Here is a 25,306-nt window from a genome sequence, read left to right as displayed (position 1 = left end):
CGCCTAGTATGTCACAATTATCTATAATTTTATTGTTTATATATAATCAAATCAACCGAAAATTACTCTGAACTTGACTCAAGGAGAAACTATGTTATCATATTTGACATGTTCAATTGAACCTCCAGACATGGTCAATCTCACAGCTTCAGCAAATTCTTTCTCACCCTCACACAGTAACTTTGCTGCATCCTTGTTTAACGGGTCATTGGGATTAGGCTCCAAGAACAAGAAAAGAAGCCCGGTTATAATACTCTGCAAATCTAGAGCTGGCGACCAGTCTTCTCGAAGAATATTTAGGCAAACGTTCCCCTTTAAATCGATATTTGGATGAAAGATCTTCTTCAAACATACAACTTTTGGTGGTTCAATCGGATAAACTTCGTTAAAATCCAAATTGAAATTAATAGATCCATAATTATAATATCCTTCATCAGGCCTAACAATTACCTCCAATTTCGGCGATTGTGATCTATCCGCACTATCTGGTGATGTTATTACATTCAAAGTCACTGTTGGTGGGAGGTCCAGCGAATCAAGGTCCCTTTTCAAACGAATTCTTGCTGCCGATAAATTAGGCTGAATAGAACTGCTGTTTTCATTTTCTTTTTGCTTTTTCTTTTGTAATTGGCGTAATTTCAACTATTTGAATAAAGCCAAGAATATACATATCCAGTACACATATACATTCTCACCCCCCAAAAAGATTATGTTAGTATTTTCGATCGCTAAAAACCGCCAATGAGAAACGGAAAGATATAGTTGCATCTACGTACCATTTTTATTATCTTGTTTTATATTCTCTAACTGATTCTTTAATGTCTCTAAGTACATTTATGAATGATTGGCCTTTTTCATCTCATTTTACCTTTTGGCTGATATCATCAAACGGCACGCGCAGGGATGAAGGTACGTTAATAGTATTTTTTTTTTTCAAGAATACTGCGAAGATGTTTGAGTTGTGGGAAAAAACATATTCAACATTAATAACTATTGTAAATCAAGAAAAAAATTAGATCACAAAAAGATAACTACAGCAATCGAAAACGCCACTCGTTTAAGGCAGATGAGATTTACCAGAGGATTGAAAGCCTCTTCATCTTTAAGAGCGAAAGCTATTGGAAGACTAACTAAACTTTCGACGGGTGCACCAAATGATCAAAACAGTAATGGTACAACATTAGATTTGATAACTCATACATTGCCTATTTTTTATTCCACAAATACGTCAAAGATATATACTATACCACTTACATTGAGTGAATGGGAAGTACTAACTTCGCTTTGTGTTGCAATCCCTACCACGCTCGATCTGGTAGAGACAATGCTTAAAGAAATAATTGCGCCTTATTTTCTGGAAACTCCAAGACAAAGAATTTCAGATGTTCTGTCCTCGAAATTCAAGTTGGAACAGATGAGAAATCCGATTGAATTGCTAACTTTCCAGCTGACTAAGTTTATGATTCAAGCTTGTGAACAGTATCCCGTTCTTTATGAAAATATAGGCGGCATCATTTCAACTTATTTTGAGCGTGTATTAAAGATTTTTACTATTAAACAATCTGGTCTACTATCATTAGTGGGCTTTATTAATGCATTTATCCAGTTTCCCAACTCTACAGAGCTTACTAAATTCACCTGGAAAAAGTTAGCGAAACTTGTGCTTCGTGGATCATTTCTAAACGAAGTTGATAAGATTTTGAATTCCTCAGCAACGTTTACCAATGATTCAATCGTCCAGTATTACGATGCTGGAAATGAGCTATCCAGTGCCTACTTATTGGAATTAATATCTCGCTTGCAAGTTTCGCTAATATCTCATCTGTTAAACACTTCACATGTCGGCGCCAACTTGAGTGAGTTCTTACTAAATCAACAATACCAATTTTACAAATTTGATCAAGAAGTAGCCGATGAAAACGATGATACGAAGTGTATTGATGACTTTTTTTTCAACGTAAGAAGCAATAAACAGTTTTTTACAGACATGTGTAAAATTTCCCTGCAATTTTGTTCTGAGTCACATATTCTCGACCTATCTACAGACAACCGTGCAAGATTTTCTTTTGATACTCGAGCCCACTACCTACAAACGCTATGTTTAATTCCGTTTATAGAAGATACAGAAAGCGAGCTTTTTGAAAGTTTTACAAACGTTGTTTCTGAATCTATTGATAAATTTTTCTTATCTGATGTCGTTACACCATCTTTGATAAAAGCAATTGTAGCTTCTGCCTCATTACTGAATTTTTTCACGGAAAAATTGTCATTAACTCTGATTCGTATGTTTCCTTTATTGGTAGCGTCTCCACATATCACGACTGAAACAGTTAATGATGTTGCAAAAATATTCACCACAGGGTTATACCCTCTAAATGAAGATGCAATTGTGAGTACAATTTATTCCATGAACAACTTATTAGCTGTTTCCGAGGACGGATCGCCCGTCCCGGTGCTCCGTGAGCGCCAATTAACAATAACATCTGGAAAAAATATTGAGAAAGACTACTTTCCCTTGCGAAATTCATCTGCCAGTTTGGATGGCACTGGTGCTCTGCTCGGAAATACAACTGTGGGCCAACTTTCCTCCCATGATGTCAATAGTGGAGCTACTATGACATACCATGCCTCTTTGATATCTAATTGTGTGGCTGCAACGACTACAATCGCCTCATACTATAACACCCAAAGCATAACAGCTTTGACTATCTCTATTCTTACGCAAAAAGTTAATTCTATGTCAAAGGAATTAGACGGTGTTATTTTGAATTCTTTGGCAAGACTGGCTCCGAATACTTCACTGACAGAATTTTCGCTTTTACTAAAGTTCTTCAAATCGAGAACTGTTATTGCAACAAAAATTGATGATAGCGCACTATTGAAAAATATTATTAAAGCGAAATGTGTGATATCAAAAGAATTGTTGGCCAGGCATTTTTCAAGTGACTTATATTTCATGTATCTTCATGATCTATTGGACTCAATCATTGCCAGTGGGGAAGTAGAACGATTGGAACATCACAGACCTCAAACGGAGATTTCCCGTGTTGCTGATCAAATCGCTACCTACTTAGAGCCCCTCGCCGCTCTACTACCTGTTCCAGGCGATACGCCATTGGACATCAATAAGGATGAAGTCACTACAAACAAGTTTAGGAACGCCTGGTTTAATTTTGTCATCCATGGGTACCACTTGGGCGGGCCTATTGTCAAACGAAATTTTTCTTTCTTATTAACTATTGCCTATAATTCACCACCGCTGGCTTCTGAATTTCCTGCTAATAACAAGGAGCTTTCATTGGAAATGAATACAATTTTGCGCCGCGGTTCATCTAACGAAAATATCAAACAACAAAAACAGCAGATAACCGAATATTTCAATACCAATATTGTTCAGTACAGAACAACTTCATCGTCTAAAATCATGTTTTTAGCGGCTGCCGTTCTTCTAGAAACGATAAGATGCGAGGCAGGTGATTGTTCGAAGACTCTACTGTACTTCTCAGACCCCTCCATTCTTTCCGGTTCAATTGAGAAGTGTATTGCAGTTTTGTCGGTTTCCATGATTAGAAAATATGCTAGGTTGATTCAAAAGGGTAACGATGCCATATTCAACTCCAAAATGATTGCTCAACAACTTAATAACTTGCTACTTTGCCTTTCTCATAGGGAACCAACTTTGCAGGATGCCGCTTTTCATGCCTGTGAAATATTTATCAGATCTATTCCATCATCGTTATGTCATCATTTGTCTCTCTACACCTTATTAGATATGTTAACAGCCCTATTTGATAGTATCTTGGACTCAGAGGCGCATAAATTTGAACCACGGTATGAATTTAAATTAAAACATTCTAAGACAACAATATTGGTTCCAAGCTCATCGTCCTGGCGCGCTACGACACTATCAAGATTGCACAAGTCAGCTAAAGAATGGGTAAGAATTCTATTGAATAGAAGCAACCAGGATACTAAGATTTTGTTGCAATCATACATATCAGATCTCGGTGAGTACAGCAGGCTAAATTCTGTTGAATTTGGTGTCTCATTTGCCATGGATATGGCTGGTTTGATTTTACCTGCAGATAAGGAATTATCAAGGCTTACTTATTATGGTCCAGAGAAACCTAACACGATTTCTGGATTTATATCTTTACATTCTTGGAGGTCAAAATATCTTTTCGATACCGCTATTACATCATCACCAGAGGATATCAAAAGGCAAATAGGTATTTCCACTCAAAACATAAGAAAAAATTTGACCTTAGGAAATAAGATTATAACTAAAGACGTAACTGATTTTCTTGATATGGCTACCGCGTTGTTAATTCTTGGCAATGGTGCACCAGCGTCATTGATATATGATATTGTGCACATCCCGTTCGAAGTCTTCACCTCTGCATCTTTAAAGATTGCTACAAACGTATGGTTAACAATCATAACTGAGAAGCCCGAAGTTGCACATTTGCTTTTAGTTGAAGTATGCTATTGCTGGATGCGCTCCATTGATGACAATATTGGTCTCTATTCTCGCGATCATGACTTAAAGGGCGAAGAATACCAAAAAATGGAATATTCCCCTTACGACAAAGCAGGTATCAACAGAGATGCAAAAAATGCATCCCAAGCTATGCAACCACATCTTCATGTTATTAAATTTTTTGCTTCCCATTTCGAGGGCACACTATTTCAAAGTGACTTTTTATTGAAAATTTTCACGAAATGTGCGCTTTATGGTATCAAGAATCTGTATAAGGCTTCACTACACCCGTTCGCTAGAATGATTCGCCACGAATTATTGTTATTCGCGACTCTCGTACTAAACGCAAGTTATAAGCAGGGATCCAAGTATATGGGCCGTTTGTCGCAAGAAATCACAAACGGTGCCCTAAGTTGGTTTAAAAGACCAGTAGCGTGGCCATTCGGCTCAAATGAGCTGAAAATCAAAGCAGATTTATCTGTTACTAGGGACCTTTTCCTTCAGCTCAACAAATTAAGCTCGCTAATGTCACGTCATTGCGGGAAAGATTACAAGATCCTGAACTATTTCTTGGCAAGCGAAATCCAGCAGATTCAAACCTGGCTTACTCCGACTGAGAAGATTGAAGGAGCCGACAGCAACGAGCTTACAAGCGATATCGTTGAAGCTACCTTTGCTAAAGATCCAACATTAGCAATAAATCTCTTACAACGATGTTATAGCAAGAAAGCTGAGGATGTTTTAGTGGGCTTAGTTGCAAAACATGCTTTAATGTGTGTGGGGTCCCCAAGTGCTCTTGACCTGTTCATAAAAGGAAGCCACCTGAGCAGTAAGAAAGACCTACACGCAACCTTATACTGGGCGCCAGTGAGCCCGTTAAAATCTATCAACCTTTTCCTTCCCGAATGGCAAGGTAATTCTTTTATCTTACAATTCAGCATATATTCGTTGGAATCACAAGATGTGAACTTGGCATTCTTCTATGTTCCTCAAATCGTACAATGTTTGAGATACGATAAAACCGGATATGTCGAAAGATTGATTTTGGATACTGCGAAAATTAGTGTGTTATTTTCTCATCAAATAATCTGGAATATGCTTGCAAACTGCTACAAGGATGATGAAGGTATACAAGAAGATGAAATCAAACCAACTCTAGATCGTATTAGGGAGCGTATGGTTTCAAGTTTCAGCCAATCTCATCGCGATTTTTACGAACGTGAATTTGAATTCTTCGACGAAGTAACTGGCATATCTGGTAAGTTGAAACCATACATAAAAAAAAGTAAGGCTGAAAAGAAACATAAGATCGATGAAGAAATGAGCAAAATTGAGGTGAAACCTGATGTTTATTTACCTTCTAATCCTGACGGTGTAGTTATTGATATTGATCGGAAGAGTGGTAAGCCACTTCAATCTCACGCAAAGGCGCCTTTTATGGCGACCTTTAAAATAAAGAAAGACGTAAAAGATCCTTTGACAGGTAAAAACAAGGAAGTTGAAAAATGGCAAGCTGCTATCTTCAAAGTCGGTGATGACTGTAGGCAAGATGTTCTAGCGTTACAATTGATCTCGCTATTTAGAACCATTTGGTCTAGTATTGGCTTGGATGTCTACGTTTTTCCCTACAGAGTTACTGCGACGGCACCGGGTTGTGGTGTCATCGATGTGCTACCCAATTCGGTATCCCGTGATATGTTAGGACGTGAAGCTGTTAATGGATTATATGAATATTTCACTAGTAAATTTGGTAATGAATCTACTATCGAATTTCAAAACGCACGAAACAACTTTGTTAAATCCTTAGCGGGATATAGCGTAATTTCGTATTTGTTGCAATTCAAGGATAGACATAATGGTAACATTATGTACGATGATCAAGGACATTGTCTACATATCGATTTTGGGTTTATTTTTGATATTGTCCCAGGTGGTATCAAGTTTGAAGCAGTACCATTCAAGCTGACGAAAGAAATGGTTAAAGTGATGGGAGGTTCGCCCCAGACCCCAGCGTATCTGGACTTTGAAGAACTTTGTATCAAGGCATATCTAGCCGCCCGTCCGCACGTGGAGGCCATAATTGAGTGTGTAAATCCTATGTTAGGAAGCGGTCTCCCCTGCTTTAAGGGTCACAAGACAATTAGGAATCTAAGAGCAAGATTTCAACCTCAAAAAACCGATCACGAAGCTGCACTATATATGAAGGCGCTAATCCGTAAAAGTTATGAAAGTATATTCACTAAAGGTTATGATGAATTCCAAAGGCTCACAAATGGCATTCCGTACTGATATACTTCGCACTTTACATATGCTTATATAAAAATACCAGTTTCCCATCGTCAATTACGCAGACGTAGCCTTCGTTTATTTTCTCTCTTTTTGTATATCATTGTATTAATCATAATCCATTGTATTTTACTTTGTCTTATCTGGCTTTAATGAATGACGCCGGTCACACGCGGGTGCCTGATTCTCGATTGTGCCAAGCCATTTGGGCACGGTGTCAAATTACCTAAAAAATGGCCGAGAGCCGCAAAAGGGAGGTCCGCGGGGCCGGGCAATACCCTTTGTTTTTCGAGCATTTCGGCGCCGAAATCGGCAAAGGTCCTGACCAATCAATAGAGAAATTAGTGCATACGAGAAAAATTTGAACCCTTCAGTTGTTCTCCGCAGGCGACTTTAACCATCAAACCTCCAATCGCTGCCGGTTTTCGGAAAGGCAAGCACAAAAAGGGAGGACAAGGAAAATCTTTTGTTATATATATAATCTTCCGGTTTTAGAGGTTAATTAGGAGGAGTATGTTGCTTAATTCCGTTGTCCCTTGTTCTGTTCACTCTTTCTTAGTTATTACATAGTAGAACGAAGGTAATAAATACTACCATTATTACTATAGATATACAATGCTGTCTGCACGTTCTGCCATCAAGAGACCCATTGTTCGTGGTCTTGCGACAGTCTCCAACTTGACTAGAGATTCAAAAGTCAACCAAAACTTATTAGAAGATCATTCTTTTATTAACTACAAGCAGAATGTGGAAACGCTGGATATCGTAAGAAAAAGATTAAACAGGCCATTTACCTACGCGGAAAAGATTTTGTACGGTCACTTGGATGACCCTCATGGTCAAGATATTCAGAGAGGTGTTTCATACCTAAAATTAAGACCAGATCGTGTTGCCTGTCAAGATGCTACTGCTCAAATGGCTATTTTACAATTTATGTCCGCTGGTTTACCACAGGTTGCTAAGCCAGTCACTGTCCACTGTGACCATTTGATTCAAGCACAAGTTGGTGGTGAAAAAGATTTGAAGAGAGCTATAGATCTAAACAAGGAAGTTTATGATTTCTTGGCCTCTGCCACTGCGAAATATAACATGGGTTTCTGGAAGCCAGGTTCCGGTATCATTCACCAAATTGTTCTGGAAAACTACGCTTTCCCAGGTGCTTTGATCATTGGTACTGACTCCCATACACCAAATGCTGGTGGTTTAGGTCAATTGGCTATTGGTGTTGGTGGTGCTGATGCCGTTGATGTTATGGCAGGTCGTCCATGGGAATTGAAGGCTCCAAAGATCTTAGGTGTTAAGTTGACTGGTAAGATGAACGGTTGGACTTCTCCAAAGGATATTATTTTGAAATTGGCTGGTATCACAACTGTCAAAGGTGGTACTGGTAAAATTGTTGAATATTTCGGTGATGGTGTTGACACCTTCTCCGCTACTGGTATGGGTACCATTTGTAATATGGGTGCTGAAATCGGTGCTACCACATCTGTTTTCCCATTCAACAAATCTATGATTGAATATTTGGAAGCAACTGGTCGTGGTAAGATCGCTGACTTTGCTAAATTATACCACAAGGACCTATTATCTGCTGATAAGGATGCTGAATACGATGAGGTCGTCGAAATTGACTTGAACACTCTGGAACCATACATCAATGGGCCATTTACCCCCGATTTGGCTACTCCAGTTTCTAAGATGAAGGAAGTTGCTGTTGCTAATAACTGGCCATTGGATGTCAGAGTCGGTTTGATCGGTTCTTGTACCAATTCCTCTTATGAAGATATGTCTCGTTCAGCATCCATTGTCAAGGATGCTGCTGCTCATGGTTTGAAATCCAAGACCATTTTCACTGTTACTCCAGGTTCTGAACAAATCAGAGCCACTATTGAACGTGATGGCCAATTAGAAACCTTCAAAGAATTTGGTGGTATCGTTTTGGCAAACGCCTGTGGCCCATGTATTGGTCAATGGGATCGTAGAGATATCAAGAAAGGTGACAAGAATACTATCGTTTCCTCTTACAACAGAAATTTCACTTCTAGAAATGATGGTAACCCACAAACTCATGCTTTTGTTGCATCTCCAGAATTAGTAACTGCGTTCGCCATTGCGGGTGATTTGAGATTCAACCCTCTAACAGACAAATTAAAGGACAAGGATGGTAATGAGTTCATGTTGAAACCACCACATGGTGATGGTTTGCCTCAAAGAGGTTATGATGCTGGTGAGAACACTTACCAAGCTCCACCTGCAGACCGTAGCACCGTTGAAGTTAAAGTTTCTCCAACTTCAGACCGTCTACAACTGTTGAAACCATTCAAACCTTGGGATGGTAAGGATGCTAAAGACATGCCAATCTTGATTAAGGCCGTCGGTAAGACAACTACTGATCATATTTCTATGGCTGGTCCATGGTTGAAATACAGAGGTCATTTAGAAAACATTTCTAATAACTATATGATTGGTGCTATTAATGCTGAAAACAAGAAGGCTAACTGTGTTAAAAATGTATATACTGGTGAATACAAAGGTGTTCCAGACACTGCTAGAGATTACAGAGACCAAGGTATCAAGTGGGTTGTTATTGGTGATGAAAACTTTGGTGAAGGTTCCTCTCGTGAACACGCTGCTTTGGAACCAAGATTCTTGGGCGGTTTCGCTATCATCACAAAGTCTTTCGCTCGTATCCATGAAACTAACTTGAAAAAACAAGGTCTATTGCCATTGAACTTCAAGAACCCAGCTGACTATGACAAGATCAACCCTGATGACAGAATCGATATTCTGGGTCTAGCTGAATTGGCTCCAGGTAAGCCTGTAACAATGAGAGTTCATCCAAAGAATGGTAAGCCATGGGATGCTGTGTTGACCCATACTTTCAACGATGAGCAAATTGAATGGTTCAAATATGGTTCTGCCTTAAATAAAATTAAGGCCGATGAGAAGAAATAATGAAAACATTGTTATAATCTTTTAAAGGTTATTATTTATTTTGTCTTCTGTACACCGTACCCTTGTTTATCTTTTCTGCCTTAAATTTAATGACGTTCGGCTGGAGAAGTCAAGACTATGAAATATATCTCGTAATTTATGATCGTATATTATTTATTTATTGATTGTTTTATTGTTTATTTATTTATTTAAGTACCCCTATTGTACGTACATAAAAAAGCAAAACTTTTATATTATATTGTTGCTGATTATGTACTCAGTTTAACGAGGATTAAAAAAAAAAAAAAATTAAGTAATAAGTGCACCGTCTGTCAGACGGTCGAATTTAAAAATAAATGGTCTCTAGCGGGATCGAACCGCTGATCCCCGCGTTATTAGCACGGTGCCTTAACCAACTGGGCCAAGAGACCAAACTTTGTTGAATGTTGAGCAAGTTAACATCTTATAGGACATATTAAACTATGACGACATTGTTGCAAATAAAACACTATTGATTGCTTAAAAGGGCAATCCGACTATATCTGAGACGAACAAAGACACTGTTGGAATAAAAATCCACTATTGTCTATCAACTAATACTTATACTATCAATATATTATAATAGACGGCGTTAGATGATGACATAAGTTATGAGAAGATGTCATCGAGGTTAGAGGAAGCTGAAGTGCAAGGATTGATAATGTAGTAAGAATGTGAATATATCACATAGAATCACCAATTCCATTTTATGGATTCCTATACCACGAGGAGAACTAGTATGTCCTGGCTATCTAATATTATGGCCTCTAGCAGCAACGAAATGCCAACAATTAAATCCAAGTTCACCTATTCTGACTTTTATATTTAATAACTAACATTTTTATCAACGATGGAATTCCAACAGCTTTACTAATCTTTACTTGTAATTTGGCTTTTTAGATCTATAATATTTATTGTATGGAAAGTAGCATCCAACCAAATCCCGCGAAGTTTTCCTGATTTACATAACAAGCAAATACTAAAAACGTTAACACACATGTGCTTCTTTATTGTAAAGAAACCTCCATCATCCTCTTTTGTAACTTGGTCCTACAATAAATTTATCCAGTGTGACAGCTTTATAGGAGGCGTAAAGTAGTCTCATGAAGTAGATGAGTCTTGTTCACCATATTTTTCTTCTCGACTGCGAATTAACACTGTTCTTTGATGTTAGAACAATTTAGGTTCAAAGTACGAGTCACGACATGTAACAAGGGAAAAAAAGGATATTCATTTCAATAAAGTTCGTTTTATAAAAGTATAGTACTTGTGAGAGAAAGTAGGTTTATACATAATTTTACAACTCATTACGCACACTCATGGTTTTTGGCCAGCGAAAACAGTTTCAAAAGATTGCTGGAAGTCTGCAATAATGTCATCAATAAATTCGATACCAACAGAGACACGAATTAAGTCCTTGGTAACACCAGATGCCAACTTTTCTTTGTCATTTAATTGTTTGTGGGTAGTGAAGTATGGAGCAATGACTAAGGTCTTGGCATCACCAACATTGGCCAAGTTAGAGGCAAGCTTTAAATTGTCAACAACTTGAGCACCAGAAAGTTTGAATGGGTCAGTTTCCTTGTCGGCATTTGGTAAGTCTTTTACACCGAAAGATAAGACACCACCGAAACCGTTAGATAGATACTTCTTAGCATTTTCATGATGAGAATGAGATGCTAAACCAGGGTATGAAACCCAAGATACGTATGGGGATTGTTCTAACCATTTGGCTAACTTCAATGCATTTTCACCGTGTCTTTCAGCTCTCAAAGATAATGTTTCAACACCTTGTAGTAGCAAGAAAGAGGCAAATGGGTTCATCAATGGACCCAAATCTCTTAATAGTTCAGTTCTAACATGAACGATGTATGCCAAGTTACCGTAGGCTTCATTGTAGATAGTACCGTGATATCCTTCGGCAGGTTGAGAGAATTGAGGGAACTTTTCTGGGTAGTCCTTCCATGGGAACTTACCAGAGTCAACAATAATACCACCGATAGTAGTACCATGACCACCAATCCATTTGGTAGCAGAATGTGTTACAATATCAGCACCGTATTTAATTGGCTGACAGAAGTAACCACCGGCACCAAATGTGTTGTCAACGACAACTGGAATACCGTGTTTGTGAGCAATTGCAACAATTTTTTCAAAATCCGGAACATTGTACTTTGGATTACCAATGGTTTCCAAATAAACAGCCTTGGTTCTTTCATCAAAGACCTTTTCGAATTCTTCTGGATTGTCACCTTCAACAAATCTAGCCTCGATACCAAATCTTTTGAACGAGATTTTGAACTGGTTATAAGTACCACCGTATAAGTAAGAAGTGGAAACGATGTTGTCACCAGTGTGTGCCAAACCTTGGATGGCAAGGGTTTGAGCGGCTTGACCGGAGGAAACAGCCAAAGCAGCAGCACCACCTTCTAAAGCAGCAATTCTTTCTTCCAAAACATTACTGGTTGGGTTTTGGAAACGGGAATAGACGTAACCTGGAACTTCTAGACCAAACAATTGCGAACCATGCTTAGAGTTTTCGAAAACATAAGAAGTGGTGGCGTAAATTGGTACAGCTCTGGATCTGTGAGCATTGTCACCAGGGTTCTCTTGGCCGGCGTGTAGTTGAACAGTATCGAAATGAGATGGCATTGTATGGATGGGGGTAATAGAATTGTATCTATGTATCTGACGACCCTGTATTACACGAAGGAAATAGTAGATGAAAAGACAAGAGAGCAAGAAAAAGGAAAAACTTCCTTTCTAACAGACGCTTTACTTAACCTTATATATATCTTATTTTTTTCATCGAGCGTGTTCAATTGGACAAGGTGCCACCTTTTCGACACTTCGGTTATTATGTTACACAGTTTTCATGAGGATGGCGCCTTGACTAACTTAATTAGTCATTTGCCAACCACCACAGTTCCCCAATATCGACAGCTTCACGTGCCATTTGCCATTTTGCGATCATGTGACCTCAAGAGAAAAAGCAAAAAATAATGAGAGCTAAGGGATTCGAACCCTTGCATCCGAAGATATCAGAGATTTTAGAGGTTAAATCCACCTAAATCTGACGCCTTAAACCACTCGGCCAAACTCCCATTGTATGTTGGAAGAATTGGATTTAAATGTCTATTATAGCATTAAATATCTTTAAATACATTCAAGAAATGGCGAAATTATTTCTTAGTGTTGGAATAAAAATCAACTATCATCTACTAACTAGTATTTACGTTACTAGTATATTATCATATACGGTGTTAGAAGATGACGCAAATGATGAGAAATAGTCATCTAAATTAGTGGAAGCTGAAACGCAAGGATTGATAATGTAATAGGATCAATGAATATTAACATATAAAACGATGATAATAATATTTATAGAATTGTGTAGAATTGCAGATTCCCTTTTATGGATTCCTAAATCCTCGAGGAGAACTTCTAGTATATTCTACATACCTAATATTATTGCCTTATTAAAAATGGAATCCCAACAATTATCTCAAAATTCACCAAATTTTCACTTAGGTATTTTCTTTTATAAAGTCTATCGTTATAAAAATACTATATAGATCCCATAGGTGCTTATTATAGCAGCAGAAGAAAGTAGAAAACGATTTATTCTCCTTTATTAAGCGTGATATTCAATAACTTCCCAGTTCAACCCATTGCTGGTTACAGTGGAACCTTTCTTCAAATTTTCGTAGCTTTGTGGAATTTTGTTTACTTCCTTACCGTAGCTTAATAAGAACTCAGATTTACCTGAATCTTTTTCAAGTAATCTGATGAAGTTCAAGCCTTCAATAGTGTTATTATTCTTTTGGGACAAAAACCCTTGAATCCATCTACCAATAACAATAACCAAACCATCATAAGCTTCGTCAGTAACTTTGAGGACAATTGACCTAGCATTCGACGAGAACTTCTCATTGTTTGGTGAGACGATGACTAGATCTTCTCTTGATGGGTCAACTGGTTGCCACAATTCTCTGAAAGAGACGCTTTCTTTGTCGGCACCGAATGGGTAAACAGCGCCTGTTTCCTCGACACAACCAGAATCCCAATTTTTCCAAGTGGTGTTCACTTCGCCACGATGGGTGTTTGGAACGTTCAAGTACACATTTGTATCCAACCAGAAATTGAAATCTTGAGTAACGACACCGTTTCCTTGATCATTAGCTTTAACTGTTTCGTTTGTACCGGCAAAGGCCCATTCGAAAGGAAAAGATAACTCATCACCGCTTGGCTTAACAAATGGTCTCAAGGAAATATAGTGCCCATCAGTTGAAACAGAGGATAAGGTGAATGTTCTTTCGTTTGGATGAGGACCCACTTGAAACAATAATCTTTTTAATAATGCTGGCATTGTAACTTAATTTTTTGTTTGTTGTTGTTTAAGTTCTTTTATCCTTCCTTAGATAACACCTTAAAGCTCCAGTTACAACAGCGGTGAGAATTGACTTTATATTCGGGGCACTTCCGGTTGTTTTACGAACATGTGATTCGGAAATTTTATGCAAGACGACACGGAACGGAACGTATGCCGGCGGAAAAGCTCACGTGTGAAGAAGAAAACAAAAAGAGTAAGCTGGATTTTCTTTTTCGGAGATTCTGTAGAATTTTTTTATTAGTGCAATGAGGTAAAAAGGAAACTAATATTAAATTCTGAAGGTTATGTTACATAGTTTTTATTATTATTATCGTATATTCTATAAGTGTACCATATAAAATAATGTCTTTACTTAGACTTAAGTGAGAGATCTCTGTAAAATGTTGGATAAAAAAGAGATAATGAACTAAAAGGGGTAGATAAATTAACGTTCTGTTAAGTTTTGCTGATGAAAAATAACATTAGAAAATTCAGCTAAAATGAGCGGACTGAGGGCGACTTAGTTAGAAATTGTGCCACATTGGTTTGGATACTTTCTGTCAGTCAATGGTTGAGGGAATAAACCATTGAACATCAATCTTTGAGCATCCCATTCCAAACTAGATTCTGTCTTGTAACACCAGATAATCCAACCCCCTCTCATTTCAAAGGCATCTAGTTGTGCCTCCACATAACGTCTTGTGTTTTCCTTTCTTTCGTCAGACCAGTAAGCTATATCATCGTTGTTAGCACAAGAGCCAATGTAAGAAGATGTTTGGTCACCATTGACCCAAGAACCGTCGTATCTAGCGCCGAAGCCAACACTATTCAACCATTTTGTACAATCAGTCAAAGCGGCAGCAAACTCACCACAAACAGTCCAGTGGGATTCATTCAAAACTCCGGTACCCCATTCACAAGCTACTTTAATATGTTCATCAATGGATCTTTCCAATTGATCAGAAGCAAAGACTTGGTAGTGATGATGGTCGATAGTGACACCCCAGTAGCCATCGTTTTCAGTCATGAAGTCATCCCAATAATTGTATGGTTGGAAAGCGTCATGGATGATGATAACTTGGTCACTCTTGATGTTGTTTCTCAAGTATTCGTAAGCAGGTGCCAAGTAGTCATTCTTCATTTTATCCATGTCTAGAACAGGACCCAATGGCTCATTAATCAATTCGATACCAATAACAGTGTCCAAGTATTCCTCCGCAGAGTATTTTTTCAATATGTAGTTCAAGACATTTGTAGTAACGGCCAAATTGCTGTCTTCCAAAAACTTGTATGAATCTCTCAAACCAGAGTTATCAAACCCGTTCTGCGAACCAGCGGCACCATGCAAATCAACCCAAACTTTCAAGCTGTTGTTTCTAGCCCAACCGATGGCTTGGTCTAGGTAAGATTCCTGTAGGCCGCTAACATAAGGATCATCGTCCAAAGTTTGGAAAGCCCAGTAACCGATAGGAATTCTGACAAGGTTGAAACCTTGGGAAGCAATATTAGCGAAATCTTGTTCTTGGTAGAAAGTAGACCAATGGCTCTGTAAACGGCTTTTAGCCAAATCCTTACCTAAATATTGACAGAAGTGATATTCGTCGACAGGAATTCCTTCGTCGTTGTCATCATTTGTACGGAAAGCCTCGAACAAAGATGGAGTAATGTATGGTTCAAGAAGTAACCAACCACCAATGTTGACACCACGGATTGGTTCTCCGAGGGAACCGTGGTCATAATCGTAGTATCTTTTCTTGTTCTCCTCATGAACAAATTGAATGGAAGAAGGGTCTCTTGCAGGGACTGGGGTAGCGAGTACTGATGACACAGTCAACAACGTACACAGTAACGTTTTAAGCGAAAGCATTTTAGTTGGTAATTAACTAGAAAAAGAAAGTAAACAAAAAATCAAAGGCACGTGTTATTCAAAACTTTTGGGTCCTCTCGTAAACTTTAGTTTTCTATAGTTATTTTTGACTTAGTCAATACATAATAAAAATTACTAAGAAAAGGGAGGGAGTATTTAAAACGTCTGCAAAAACATTACTTTTTCCCAAAAATCCATCCAACTTATATACATTTTTTATCATCCACGCCTTTTTATTTAAAGTGCCTTTCTCTGCAACTGCTCATATGACGATATGAGATGGCAAGTTCAAGTTTGTTACACCGCTTATTGATGTGCACACAGGTACGGAACACGCTAAAATTATAACGGCGTGCTCGAGAGAAAAACCCAACAGGGTTGGTCTGGGCATCTCCAGCAAGCCACGGTTTTAAATTGACAGTGCTTCACACTGCGGTGTTGTCTGGGGCGCCTCTGTATTTGCGGCAACGCGCCTGGTTACGGGCTTGTCTCAGGCTCGTGTGCACCGCACTGTAAACACAGGGAGGATGACTGGGTCAGGTCCCCACGGTTTATTTATAGTAAACAACAATGCGCGTATGTGTGCGTATTAATGCTATAAAAAGAAACGCGCAGTATCAAGCCATCAGATTTTTTTAATAATGGTAAATACGTATGCTGGCATCGTTCCGAAGTCGCGTCTCGGCTGCAAGGTAGGGAAACTTACTGAAAAAGGCAAAGCTCGCATGATCTGGATTTTTTGTTTTGTTTTAAGGGCGTATGCCCTTTGTTAATGAAAAGTAAATATTGATTCTTTAAAAATAAACGCAAGCCCAGTATTTATTTATATACCACAGAAGCAGGCTCCCTACATTACGTACTATTATCTTGAACTATATTACAGTACCATTCTTACCCCACATCTTAGTATACGGAGGAGATTCCTCTTTTTCTCCAATAGTCACTCACCGCATGCCATTCTCCCCTGACATTGCGTATAGCATTAACTACGCTCTTGGGAAATACTTCTTTCATCGTATATCCCATTTCCTTGAGAGTGCTTAGTACGGCTTTACCGATCATGGGGAAGCTTTCCAGTTCTATGCGGTCGGGCAGTAACTGGTGGTGTATACGTGGATAGGCTATCGTTTCCAATATAGGCATGTTATACCAGTACGTCCTCACAATTGTTTGTAAAACACTCGTAGTGATTCTTGAGCCGCCGGAAGCGCCGACCACGAGGTCTGGGATGCCTAATTCTGACAGCACAATAGTGGGTGCAGTGGATGATAGGGGTCTTTTCCCGGGCTCGGGAAAGTTGTATATGGAGGGTGCCAATTCAAAACTATTAGATTTGTTGAATTGAGCGAAATCGTCCATTTCATTATTGAAGATCACCCCGGTTTTTGGGTCGTGTACTAAGGAACCGAACAACAAGTTGATGGTGGTTGTCAAGGAAACAGCATTCCCATGTGAATCTACTATACTGAAGTGGGCAGTTCCATGCGGGTTATTGATATCGTATGCCGGATCATAAAGCGTCCAGTTTTCTAAAGTTTTAAAATTTCCGTCTTGAGAGTTTCTTTTGATTGATTTCACTGCTTTCAAAGCCCATTCTGGATCCAATACCTCTTCTATATGCTTAGGTAATGCTTCGCCTTCAAAATCGCCTAACCTGCTTCTTGCGCTTGCCATCCATTTCATGCTTTCAAGCAAATGATAGGTAGTTTCTTTTTCATAATCGCCCCCTTCTTGATTCTGGAAATTATCCATTATCCTTAACGCCGCAAGTAGTGCAGCCCCGGAACTTGAGCCGCTACTTGTTAATACGGTCATATCGTTATCAGGGATGAAATTGGCGCCCTTCCTAATTTTCATGGACAGTGGTTTAGTAACATGAACATCATACGATGAAACATCCTGCAAGTTCATTATTCCATTGTATTTTGCGACAGTATCAATCATGGATTTTGCAATCCAGTGATCGGGGTCATAAAATGGGGCCACGGAACCATTTTTAGCCAGTTCCATTAGCATGTTAGATAGTGCCGGCCTCTTGATCCAATCGCCTTCTTTCAAAACACCGTCATGGGTAGAATTCAATACAAACGACCAATCTTCCTTCAATGTCAGGAAAACATCCTCATAAAGTTCTAAAGTGGCACCGAGTGCTTCGCCTATTTGCCAACCCACGCTTCCCAGCTTTGCGACTGGTTCAATTAGATCACGCCAATCAACTTGGCCGCTACCTCTTTCTTTAAAGAGGCGATAGAGACCCATCAATTCACCTGGAACACCGACAGCAAGACCCCCTATTTTTGAGCATAGAGAGCAGTTTTCGAACATGAACTTATGTGAATCCATGGGTGCTTTTTCTCTAAAATCAATGGATAGATGATCTTCATCGTCTTTGCCAGAAAAAACTACGTAGCCACCACCTCCAATCCCACTATTAAAAAAATTCACCATACCCTTACAAAGAGCTTGTGTTACTGCAGCGTCTGCAGCGTTAGAACCGGGAAATTTCAGGAGTACCTCATTTATAGTCAAATTACTACAGACTTCTAAATCTGAACTTATAGCACCATGCAAACCGACTTTTAGAAGTTGCCTATCAGGCGTTAAACTAGGACGGCGAGGTAAAGGGTCAATATCGATGTTATGGTGATCCTTATCGCCGCCATCATCATCGTCGTCTTTTTTCAAATATTCTGCAATAATGTCAACATCTCGATTGGCAGACCCTCGAAGGAGATTATTTATTCTCTGCAAAGTCTCCTGAGAGGCGAATGATACCATTTTTGACGGCATTCCGGACACTAACACACCCAGTGTTAACAGAGTGAATATATGCAGTATAAAACAGGTATTTAAAGTCTTGGGGACTTTTCTATTACACAACAGCATAACTGTAAGTCTAGTACGCTACTTTTTGTCTTGTCTTTTTGTGTGCCTGACAACGCCCCACTTGAATCTGCGTTAGCTTTTTATTCTATTATTTAAGATAACTGTGCAACAGGAAGTCACGATCGAACTTTACGGAAGAATTATAATATTGAGAAGTGCTAGTACACACAGGCGCACACACACATATATATATGTATCTATATACGTGTATGTAGATTTGGAAGTCGAATAGATAAATGCCGTTATGTTCCCTCAGAGAAAATTGATAAGCGGGCAAAAGGCGGCACTAAGACGTTCGAAGGGGCGGATCTTTTCTTTTGATCAACAACAGGCACAGCCGCTGAGTAATATAGTTATGATTTTTCTAATCTCATGTAGGTAATAAAATCTTAAAAGTTATTTTTATTTTCACTCTTTTATATGTGAATAGAGACACTTGTATAGAGATAATAAACGGTTCAAACTCTTTTCACTTTCATATGTTCCACACAGTACCTTATCATTGAACACTAGATTTCCGCAAGTGTCAAGGTACATAGGCGGGTAAGCGTTAAGGATAACAGAAAATATTCTTGCTATACTGAAGATATAATATGAGCTCCTAGTGTAGGCGATGAAGGTGCTCAAGTAACGGAGAGGAAAGAGATAGGCAATGACGAGATACTATTGTGAATACTGTCATTCGTATTTGACCCATGACACGTTGAGCGTTCGTAAATCGCACTTGGTCGGTAAGAATCACCTTCGTATAACAGCTGACTATTATAGGAACAAAGCAAGAGACATTATTAATAAACATAATCATAAAAGACGCCACATTGGAAAAAGAGGCAGGAAAGAAAGAGAAAACAGTAGTCAAAATGAGACGCTAAAAGTTACATGCCTTTCAAATAAGGAGAAAAGACACATCATGCATGTGAAGAAAATGAACCAAAAAGAACTGGCACAAACCTCAATAGATACCTTGAAATTGTTATACGATGGCTCACCAGGATATTCCAAAGTATTTGTGGATGCTAACAGGTTTGATATAGGAGATTTGGTTAAAGCCAGCAAATTACCCCAAAGAGCCAATGAAAAATCTGCACACCATTCCTTCAAGCAAACTTCAAGATCCAGAGATGAGACGTGCGAGAGCAATCCATTTCCTAGGTTGAATAACCCAAAGAAGCTAGAACCCCCAAAGATATTATCACAATGGAGTAACACCATTCCAAAAACTTCTATATTTTACAGTGTAGATATACTGCAAACCACGATCAAGGAGTCCAAGAAGCGGATGCATTCCGACGGCATACGGAAACCGTCGAGTGCCAACGGATATAAAAGGAGGCGGTATGGAAATTAACGCTATCAGATTAGATTATTAAATATTATATGTAGACTATATTTTGCCAAAAAAAACAATAGAGATATCAACAACGAATGAAAATGGTATGATGAGAATAAAAAAAAAGGAAATAAAAAAAGGAAAATTAAAAAATTGAGATTAGTTGAATTGAAAAAGGAAAAAAAATGTTTGGTATGCGATAATTAATTGAATGTGCACGATCGTTACTATCATGAGAATTAAAATTTAAAATGTCCAACTTTCGGGCGTGAAGAGCGGTGCCATCTATTATATCTATTTTTATTTCATGCTTTTTCAGCAAGTGCTTGCTTTTCTTCATCGTTGGACTGTAGTTTCTTATCATTACTGCTGCCTGAACGGAGAGATATGAATATCATGCCAATCAACCCAAGTAGTAAAACTCCAACCACTACAATAATAAAAGATATTATGAAAACAGCGAGTATGTTTTCCAGTGGTTCATTATCGAGGTTAAAATTTGAGAGATCCGGGGTCCCAGAAACGAGTGTGTGCACATCTCCGCTTGCTTTCTCATCCGAATTTAAAATCTTTGTCAATAATTTAAAGATCTCATCCCCTATGCTATTCTTGACGCTATGATGATCACCACACATGGATTTGGAGCTTAGTAAGGCAATGTTCGATTGCTCATCGACAAAATCACCTTCGACCATTTTCTGTTTTTATATTTTTATCGTACGTAGTCTATAATGCAAAAAGAATAATTTGTTACTTGTGAGAGAGAAAGCGTACGTGTGCGATTGTGAGAATATGTAGATTATTACCACGATAGAGCAAAGAAGAAGGCTCTCCAAAAAGAATTAGTTATCTCACACTACCAACCGAAAGACTTCCTTAATATATATAAATTTAACACGGTCCTTATACGATTTCTCTTTTATATATTACTACTCTCAGGTATTTATTACTTGGTAACCAATTAGTAATACAGAAGGGAACTACGGAGTTTCTCTACAGACTTAACCCTTTTTTCCTTCTCCCAAAAAAATTTCCTTTTTTTTTCCTTTTTGTTTTTGTTTCTGATCTCGCAAAACTCATCTCTTTACTCTTTTCTGTTAAATCGGCCATTCTTGAATGGACGGGTATCTTTTTAAGCCGCAATACGCGTGCGCACTTTTCACTGGTTTCTCCAGACAGCCCCAAAAGAAAGCGCGCGGTGTTCTATTGTTCCTCATTTTTTGCAGTCCGTTTTTCGGAAATCACAAGTAGCTAGCCCTCCATTCGACCCGAACGATGCGGCCACTGCCCTGGATTATGGCTGCAAAGCCCGACGAGTTTCGAGTCAGCAGGCCCCGCGGCTATAGCTCGAGGATGTGTTCTCGTTTTGTCGCCCTTGAGTAAAAGAAAGCGACAAGGTGTGCAATTGTTATGAGTAGGATTCAGTTATAATTATCACTTAGCATTTGTTCTAAACATGAACACACAACGAATGCCTGTAAACACGCTTGCCGCGCTAGACATGCAAACGATCCTCAAAAAAAAAAAAACGCTCGTATGAAGACCTAATTTACGTATTTTTTTTTTTTTTGTTTTTCGTTTACGCGTTAATTGATCGATTATGAGCTTTTGGGGAAAAGTAATTGCCGCAGCGGCTGTCGTACCGGAAGAGTGTTGTTTTTCATTACCAAAAAGGGATAATAGTGGTTCCTTTATGTGACATTGGTAAGCTGATTGGGCATAATTACTTGCCTGATGACGAATAACGCGAGAACTGCCCATATAGAATCTGACGACGTAAGGAGAAGAAAAAGCGGGAAACGGATTTCTCGTTCTAGGCCTCGGCGGCTCTTAAAATTGTAAAATGAAAATGAGAATAAAATTAAACTATACACAGCTGATCAGCGTTCTAATGAAAAAAAAATGCATTGGAAGGAAAAGCCGAAATACTTCATTTTCTGGGCATTGACGTTCTGTTGCCTCTTGTGCATACACACTTGTTTTTATTGAAATCGAGCTTATTGTAAGAGAACTTGCGCTTATCTTCAAATGCCGCTTTCCTCGAAAAAGCATTTAAACATCATTCAAGATTATTAGTCTATCAAGCTTGTCCAGACTGCTTGTTATTATGTAAAACAAGTATGTTGGTATTGTATTTGATTGCCGATTCTCATATCGCCATACACGAACCAATTATGCATCATAAAAAAAGCGTAGTTCTTTTACCCGACCAACCAACTTCTTCCTTTGTCCTCAATATCAAAGAAAAAAAAAAAAACCCACTGCTCAGATGTTATAAGGAAGGGGTGTTAACTTATATACAGGTTCATCTACCAGTCACCAGTCCATACAAACTTGAACCGTCTGCGTACCAGTCCTAATCAAAATGTTCCCTATCGCTTCCAGAAGAATACTGCTCAATGCTTCAGTTCTGCCATTGAGACTGTGCAATAGAAATTTCACTACCACAAGAATATCCTACAACGTCATACAAGATTTGTATTTGAGGGAACTAAAAGACACCAAACTGGCTCCAAGTACCTTGCAAGATGCTGAAGGTAATGTTAAGCCTTGGAACCCACCACAAAAACCAAATCTACCAGAATTGGAACTTCAAGGCCCAGAGGCTTTAAAGGCTTACACCGAGCAAAATGTAGAAACTGCTCATGTTGCTAAAGAGTCTGAAGAGGGTGAGTCAGAGCCAATTGAAGAGGATTGGCTAGTTTTGGATGATGCTGAGGAAACCAAAGAAAGTCATTGAACTTTTCATAGCATCCTCCTTGTCGAAGAAAAAACAAACAGAACCACAAGCTGAACAAGATCATTATTTTTGGCTTTCTTCCTCTCATCTTTTTATATTCGAATCCAGTACAATAAAGAAAAAGCAAAATACACTACGCACTCTTTGTAATCAGCCACACAAAATGCAGAATTTATTTTTTAAACAAAAAATACAATTGTACATAGACACGTCTTTATCTTTCCTATTACTACTATTCTTTTATTTCAATAACTATTACTTTCTAAGTATGACCTACGCTTCTTTGGTAAATAAATAATGATCCGTTTATGAAGGACATGCGTGGTTCGTCACCTTAGGATAATATCGCTCTGGACGAAAGCTCATCCCACCGAGATAGAAAAAAAATTTTCGTTTCTTTTTTCTTTGGCGAAGATTTTGAAAAATTTGAACTGTATGATCAACTTTTCCTCACCTTTTAAGTTTGTTTCGTTTTTAAACAGGAAGAACTGCTCCTTCAACATTTTTCCCTCAATCGATTTTTAGTCCAGTACAAAAGGAAAATCAAATAAACTCATTTATATTATAAATGTCTGCCCCAGCTGCTAACGGTGAAGTTCCAACATTCAAACTAGTTCTTGTCGGTGATGGTGGTACTGGTAAGACCACTTTTGTCAAGAGACATTTGACCGGTGAATTCGAAAAGAAGTACATCGCCACCATTGGTGTCGAAGTGCATCCTTTATCCTTTTACACCAACTTCGGTGAAATTAAATTTGATGTCTGGGATACTGCCGGCCAAGAAAAATTCGGTGGTTTAAGAGACGGTTACTACATTAACGCCCAATGTGCCATCATCATGTTCGATGTTACTTCCAGAATTACTTACAAGAACGTTCCAAACTGGCACAGGGATTTAGTCCGTGTTTGTGAAAACATCCCAATTGTCTTGTGTGGTAACAAGGTCGATGTCAAAGAAAGAAAGGTCAAGGCCAAGACTATCACTTTCCACAGAAAGAAAAACTTGCAATACTACGATATTTCTGCCAAGTCCAACTACAACTTTGAAAAGCCTTTCTTATGGTTGGCCAGAAAATTGGCTGGTAACCCACAATTAGAATTTGTTGCTTCTCCAGCTTTAGCCCCACCAGAAGTCCAAGTCGATGAACAATTGATGCAACAATACCAACAAGAAATGGAACAAGCTACTGCTTTGCCATTGCCTGATGAAGATGATGCTGATTTATAAGGGACAAACGAGAACAAGCTTTCTTTTTTCCCTACCCTAAACTGTATACATATTTACATTCATCTCGATATAGAAATTCAATAAAAATCCACATGATTTTGAAGATTTTATAATTGCAACAAGAAAACACAAACTAACTGGTACTCCTGTCTTTTATAAAACAGATTTAAATATATAACAAATAGTTGAATGTGAATATGCTGTGATTTAAGTATATTTAAACGTATTTGGCTTGTCTAATATTATATTTTTTAGATCGTTTATGGATCGTTTCAAACGGATGTAGGAGCACACGTAACAATTAGATTATATCTTTGAACATAAAACCAATAGCCTTAAAATCAAAGAAACGTCTCCTTCAACTTGCGTTAAAGGCATACCAAAGCAAGCTTATTCAACCATGGTTACCCTTGAATACAATGCAAACAGTAAACTGATCACTGCGAGTGATGCTGTTGTTGCACTATCTACCGAAACTAATATCGATCAAATAAATGTTCTCACTACATCTTTGATTGGAGAAACCAACCCAAATTTTACACCACAACCGAATGAAGCTCTAAGCAAAATGATCAAGGGTTTATTTGAAAGTGGTATGAAGAATTTACAACAAAAAAAATTGAATGAGGCATTGAAGAATGTTTCTTTAGCAATCGAAATGGCACAAAGAAAAAGAGCGCCTTGGGAAGCTTTTGCTATTCAGCTACCAGAGCTACACTTTATGCTTCGTAGTAAAATAGATTTATGTTTAATACTCGGAAAGCATTTAGAGGCGTTGCAAGACTTGGATTTCTTACTTGGTACGGGACTTATCCAACCAGACGTATTTGTCAGGAAGGCGGACTGTTTGCTAAAATTGAGACAGTGGGAAGAGGCTAGGGCAACATGCGAGAGAGGTTTAGCTTTAGCCCCAGAGGATATGAAACTTAGAGCCCTTTTAATAGAAACTGCAAGAAATCTGGCCGAATATAACGGTGAATAAGGTGCATAACCGAAGATATTTTAGCCTTTTCTTGATATGTCTCTATGCTACACACGACTACATAGCAAGAAATTTTAGATAGATTCAAAAACACATAGCAAGCCCATTATCATATATACTAAGGAATAGCCTTTATGAAAGGCTTTGAACTATACAGCTTGAGTA

At 38.4% G+C, this 25,306-nt stretch overlaps 14 protein-coding genes and 2 non-coding genes across 16 annotated transcripts, besides 3 other annotated features; 7 read left to right on the top strand and 9 right to left on the bottom strand.

The window, feature by feature from the left end:
- Nucleotides 1-78: 78 nt before the first annotated feature.
- UBC12 (NEDD8-conjugating protein UBC12) lies at nt 79-779 on the bottom strand (the record flags this gene model as incomplete). Its single annotated transcript, NM_001182194.1, has 2 exons — nt 79-642; nt 777-779. The coding sequence occupies 2 exons, from the start codon at nt 777-779 to the stop codon at nt 79-81; spliced, it is 567 nt and encodes a 188-aa protein (NP_013409.1).
- Nucleotides 780-1,066: 287 nt separating this feature from the next.
- STT4 (1-phosphatidylinositol 4-kinase STT4) lies at nt 1,067-6,769 on the top strand (the record flags this gene model as incomplete). The annotated part of the gene is made up of 1 exon (NM_001182193.1): nt 1,067-6,769. One exon carries the CDS (start codon nt 1,067-1,069, stop codon nt 6,767-6,769), a length of 5,703 nt encoding a protein of 1,900 aa, NP_013408.1.
- Nucleotides 6,770-7,381: 612 nt separating this feature from the next.
- On the top strand, nt 7,382-9,718 carry ACO1 (aconitate hydratase ACO1; the record flags this gene model as incomplete). The annotated part of the gene is made up of 1 exon (NM_001182192.1): nt 7,382-9,718. The coding sequence occupies one exon, from the start codon at nt 7,382-7,384 to the stop codon at nt 9,716-9,718; it is 2,337 nt and encodes a 778-aa protein (NP_013407.1).
- Nucleotides 9,719-10,054: 336 nt separating this feature from the next.
- On the bottom strand, nt 10,055-10,128 carry YNCL0038W. Its single transcript has one exon. It is a non-coding gene; the product is annotated as a tRNA-Ile (tRNA).
- Nucleotides 10,129-10,258: 130 nt separating this feature from the next.
- Nucleotides 10,259-10,429: a long terminal repeat (Ty1 LTR).
- A 624-nt stretch (nt 10,430-11,053) lies between these two features.
- On the bottom strand, nt 11,054-12,388 carry MET17 (bifunctional cysteine synthase/O-acetylhomoserine aminocarboxypropyltransferase MET17; the record flags this gene model as incomplete). Its single annotated transcript, NM_001182191.1, has 1 exon — nt 11,054-12,388. One exon carries the CDS (start codon nt 12,386-12,388, stop codon nt 11,054-11,056), a length of 1,335 nt encoding a protein of 444 aa, NP_013406.1.
- Nucleotides 12,377-12,739, top strand: YLR302C (uncharacterized protein; the record flags this gene model as incomplete). The annotated part of the gene is made up of 1 exon (NM_001348860.1): nt 12,377-12,739. One exon carries the CDS (start codon nt 12,377-12,379, stop codon nt 12,737-12,739), a length of 363 nt encoding a protein of 120 aa, NP_001335800.1.
- YNCL0037W lies at nt 12,740-12,840 on the bottom strand. The gene is given in 2 exon segments: nt 12,740-12,783; nt 12,803-12,840. It is a non-coding gene; the product is annotated as a tRNA-Leu (tRNA).
- Nucleotides 12,841-12,929: 89 nt separating this feature from the next.
- Nucleotides 12,930-13,262: a long terminal repeat (Ty2 LTR).
- A 108-nt stretch (nt 13,263-13,370) lies between these two features.
- HRI1 (Hri1p) lies at nt 13,371-14,105 on the bottom strand (the record flags this gene model as incomplete). The annotated part of the gene is made up of 1 exon (NM_001182189.1): nt 13,371-14,105. One exon carries the CDS (start codon nt 14,103-14,105, stop codon nt 13,371-13,373), a length of 735 nt encoding a protein of 244 aa, NP_013404.1.
- A 523-nt stretch (nt 14,106-14,628) lies between these two features.
- EXG1 (glucan 1,3-beta-glucosidase) lies at nt 14,629-15,975 on the bottom strand (the record flags this gene model as incomplete). The annotated part of the gene is made up of 1 exon (NM_001182188.1): nt 14,629-15,975. One exon carries the CDS (start codon nt 15,973-15,975, stop codon nt 14,629-14,631), a length of 1,347 nt encoding a protein of 448 aa, NP_013403.1.
- Nucleotides 15,976-16,878: 903 nt separating this feature from the next.
- ECM38 (gamma-glutamyltransferase) lies at nt 16,879-18,861 on the bottom strand (the record flags this gene model as incomplete). The annotated part of the gene is made up of 1 exon (NM_001182187.1): nt 16,879-18,861. The coding sequence occupies one exon, from the start codon at nt 18,859-18,861 to the stop codon at nt 16,879-16,881; it is 1,983 nt and encodes a 660-aa protein (NP_013402.1).
- Nucleotides 18,862-19,513: 652 nt separating this feature from the next.
- YHC1 (Yhc1p) lies at nt 19,514-20,209 on the top strand (the record flags this gene model as incomplete). Its single annotated transcript, NM_001182186.1, has 1 exon — nt 19,514-20,209. One exon carries the CDS (start codon nt 19,514-19,516, stop codon nt 20,207-20,209), a length of 696 nt encoding a protein of 231 aa, NP_013401.1.
- Nucleotides 20,210-20,496: 287 nt separating this feature from the next.
- On the bottom strand, nt 20,497-20,886 carry YLR297W (uncharacterized protein; the record flags this gene model as incomplete). Its single annotated transcript, NM_001182185.1, has 1 exon — nt 20,497-20,886. One exon carries the CDS (start codon nt 20,884-20,886, stop codon nt 20,497-20,499), a length of 390 nt encoding a protein of 129 aa, NP_013400.1.
- A 739-nt stretch (nt 20,887-21,625) lies between these two features.
- YLR296W (uncharacterized protein) lies at nt 21,626-21,952 on the bottom strand (the record flags this gene model as incomplete). Its single annotated transcript, NM_001348859.1, has 1 exon — nt 21,626-21,952. The coding sequence occupies one exon, from the start codon at nt 21,950-21,952 to the stop codon at nt 21,626-21,628; it is 327 nt and encodes a 108-aa protein (NP_001335799.1).
- A 604-nt stretch (nt 21,953-22,556) lies between these two features.
- ATP14 (F1F0 ATP synthase subunit h) lies at nt 22,557-22,931 on the top strand (the record flags this gene model as incomplete). Its single annotated transcript, NM_001182183.1, has 1 exon — nt 22,557-22,931. The coding sequence occupies one exon, from the start codon at nt 22,557-22,559 to the stop codon at nt 22,929-22,931; it is 375 nt and encodes a 124-aa protein (NP_013398.1).
- Nucleotides 22,932-23,499: 568 nt separating this feature from the next.
- Nucleotides 23,500-24,159, top strand: GSP1 (Ran GTPase GSP1; the record flags this gene model as incomplete). Its single annotated transcript, NM_001182181.1, has 1 exon — nt 23,500-24,159. One exon carries the CDS (start codon nt 23,500-23,502, stop codon nt 24,157-24,159), a length of 660 nt encoding a protein of 219 aa, NP_013396.1.
- Nucleotides 23,512-24,146: an origin of replication (ARS1221; Putative replication origin; identified in multiple array studies, not yet confirmed by plasmid-based assay).
- A 400-nt stretch (nt 24,160-24,559) lies between the features above and the next one.
- SEC72 (Sec63 complex subunit SEC72) lies at nt 24,560-25,141 on the top strand (the record flags this gene model as incomplete). The annotated part of the gene is made up of 1 exon (NM_001182180.1): nt 24,560-25,141. The coding sequence occupies one exon, from the start codon at nt 24,560-24,562 to the stop codon at nt 25,139-25,141; it is 582 nt and encodes a 193-aa protein (NP_013395.1).
- Nucleotides 25,142-25,306: the final 165 nt, after the last annotated feature.

The sequence above is a fragment of the Saccharomyces cerevisiae genome, chromosome XII (assembly GCF_000146045.2).
Source record: "Saccharomyces cerevisiae S288C chromosome XII, complete sequence".
Classification (NCBI taxonomy): domain Eukaryota; kingdom Fungi; phylum Ascomycota; class Saccharomycetes; order Saccharomycetales; family Saccharomycetaceae; genus Saccharomyces; species Saccharomyces cerevisiae.
Note: the sequence above shows the minus strand (reverse complement) of the source record. Positions and strands in the feature narration are given on the sequence as shown.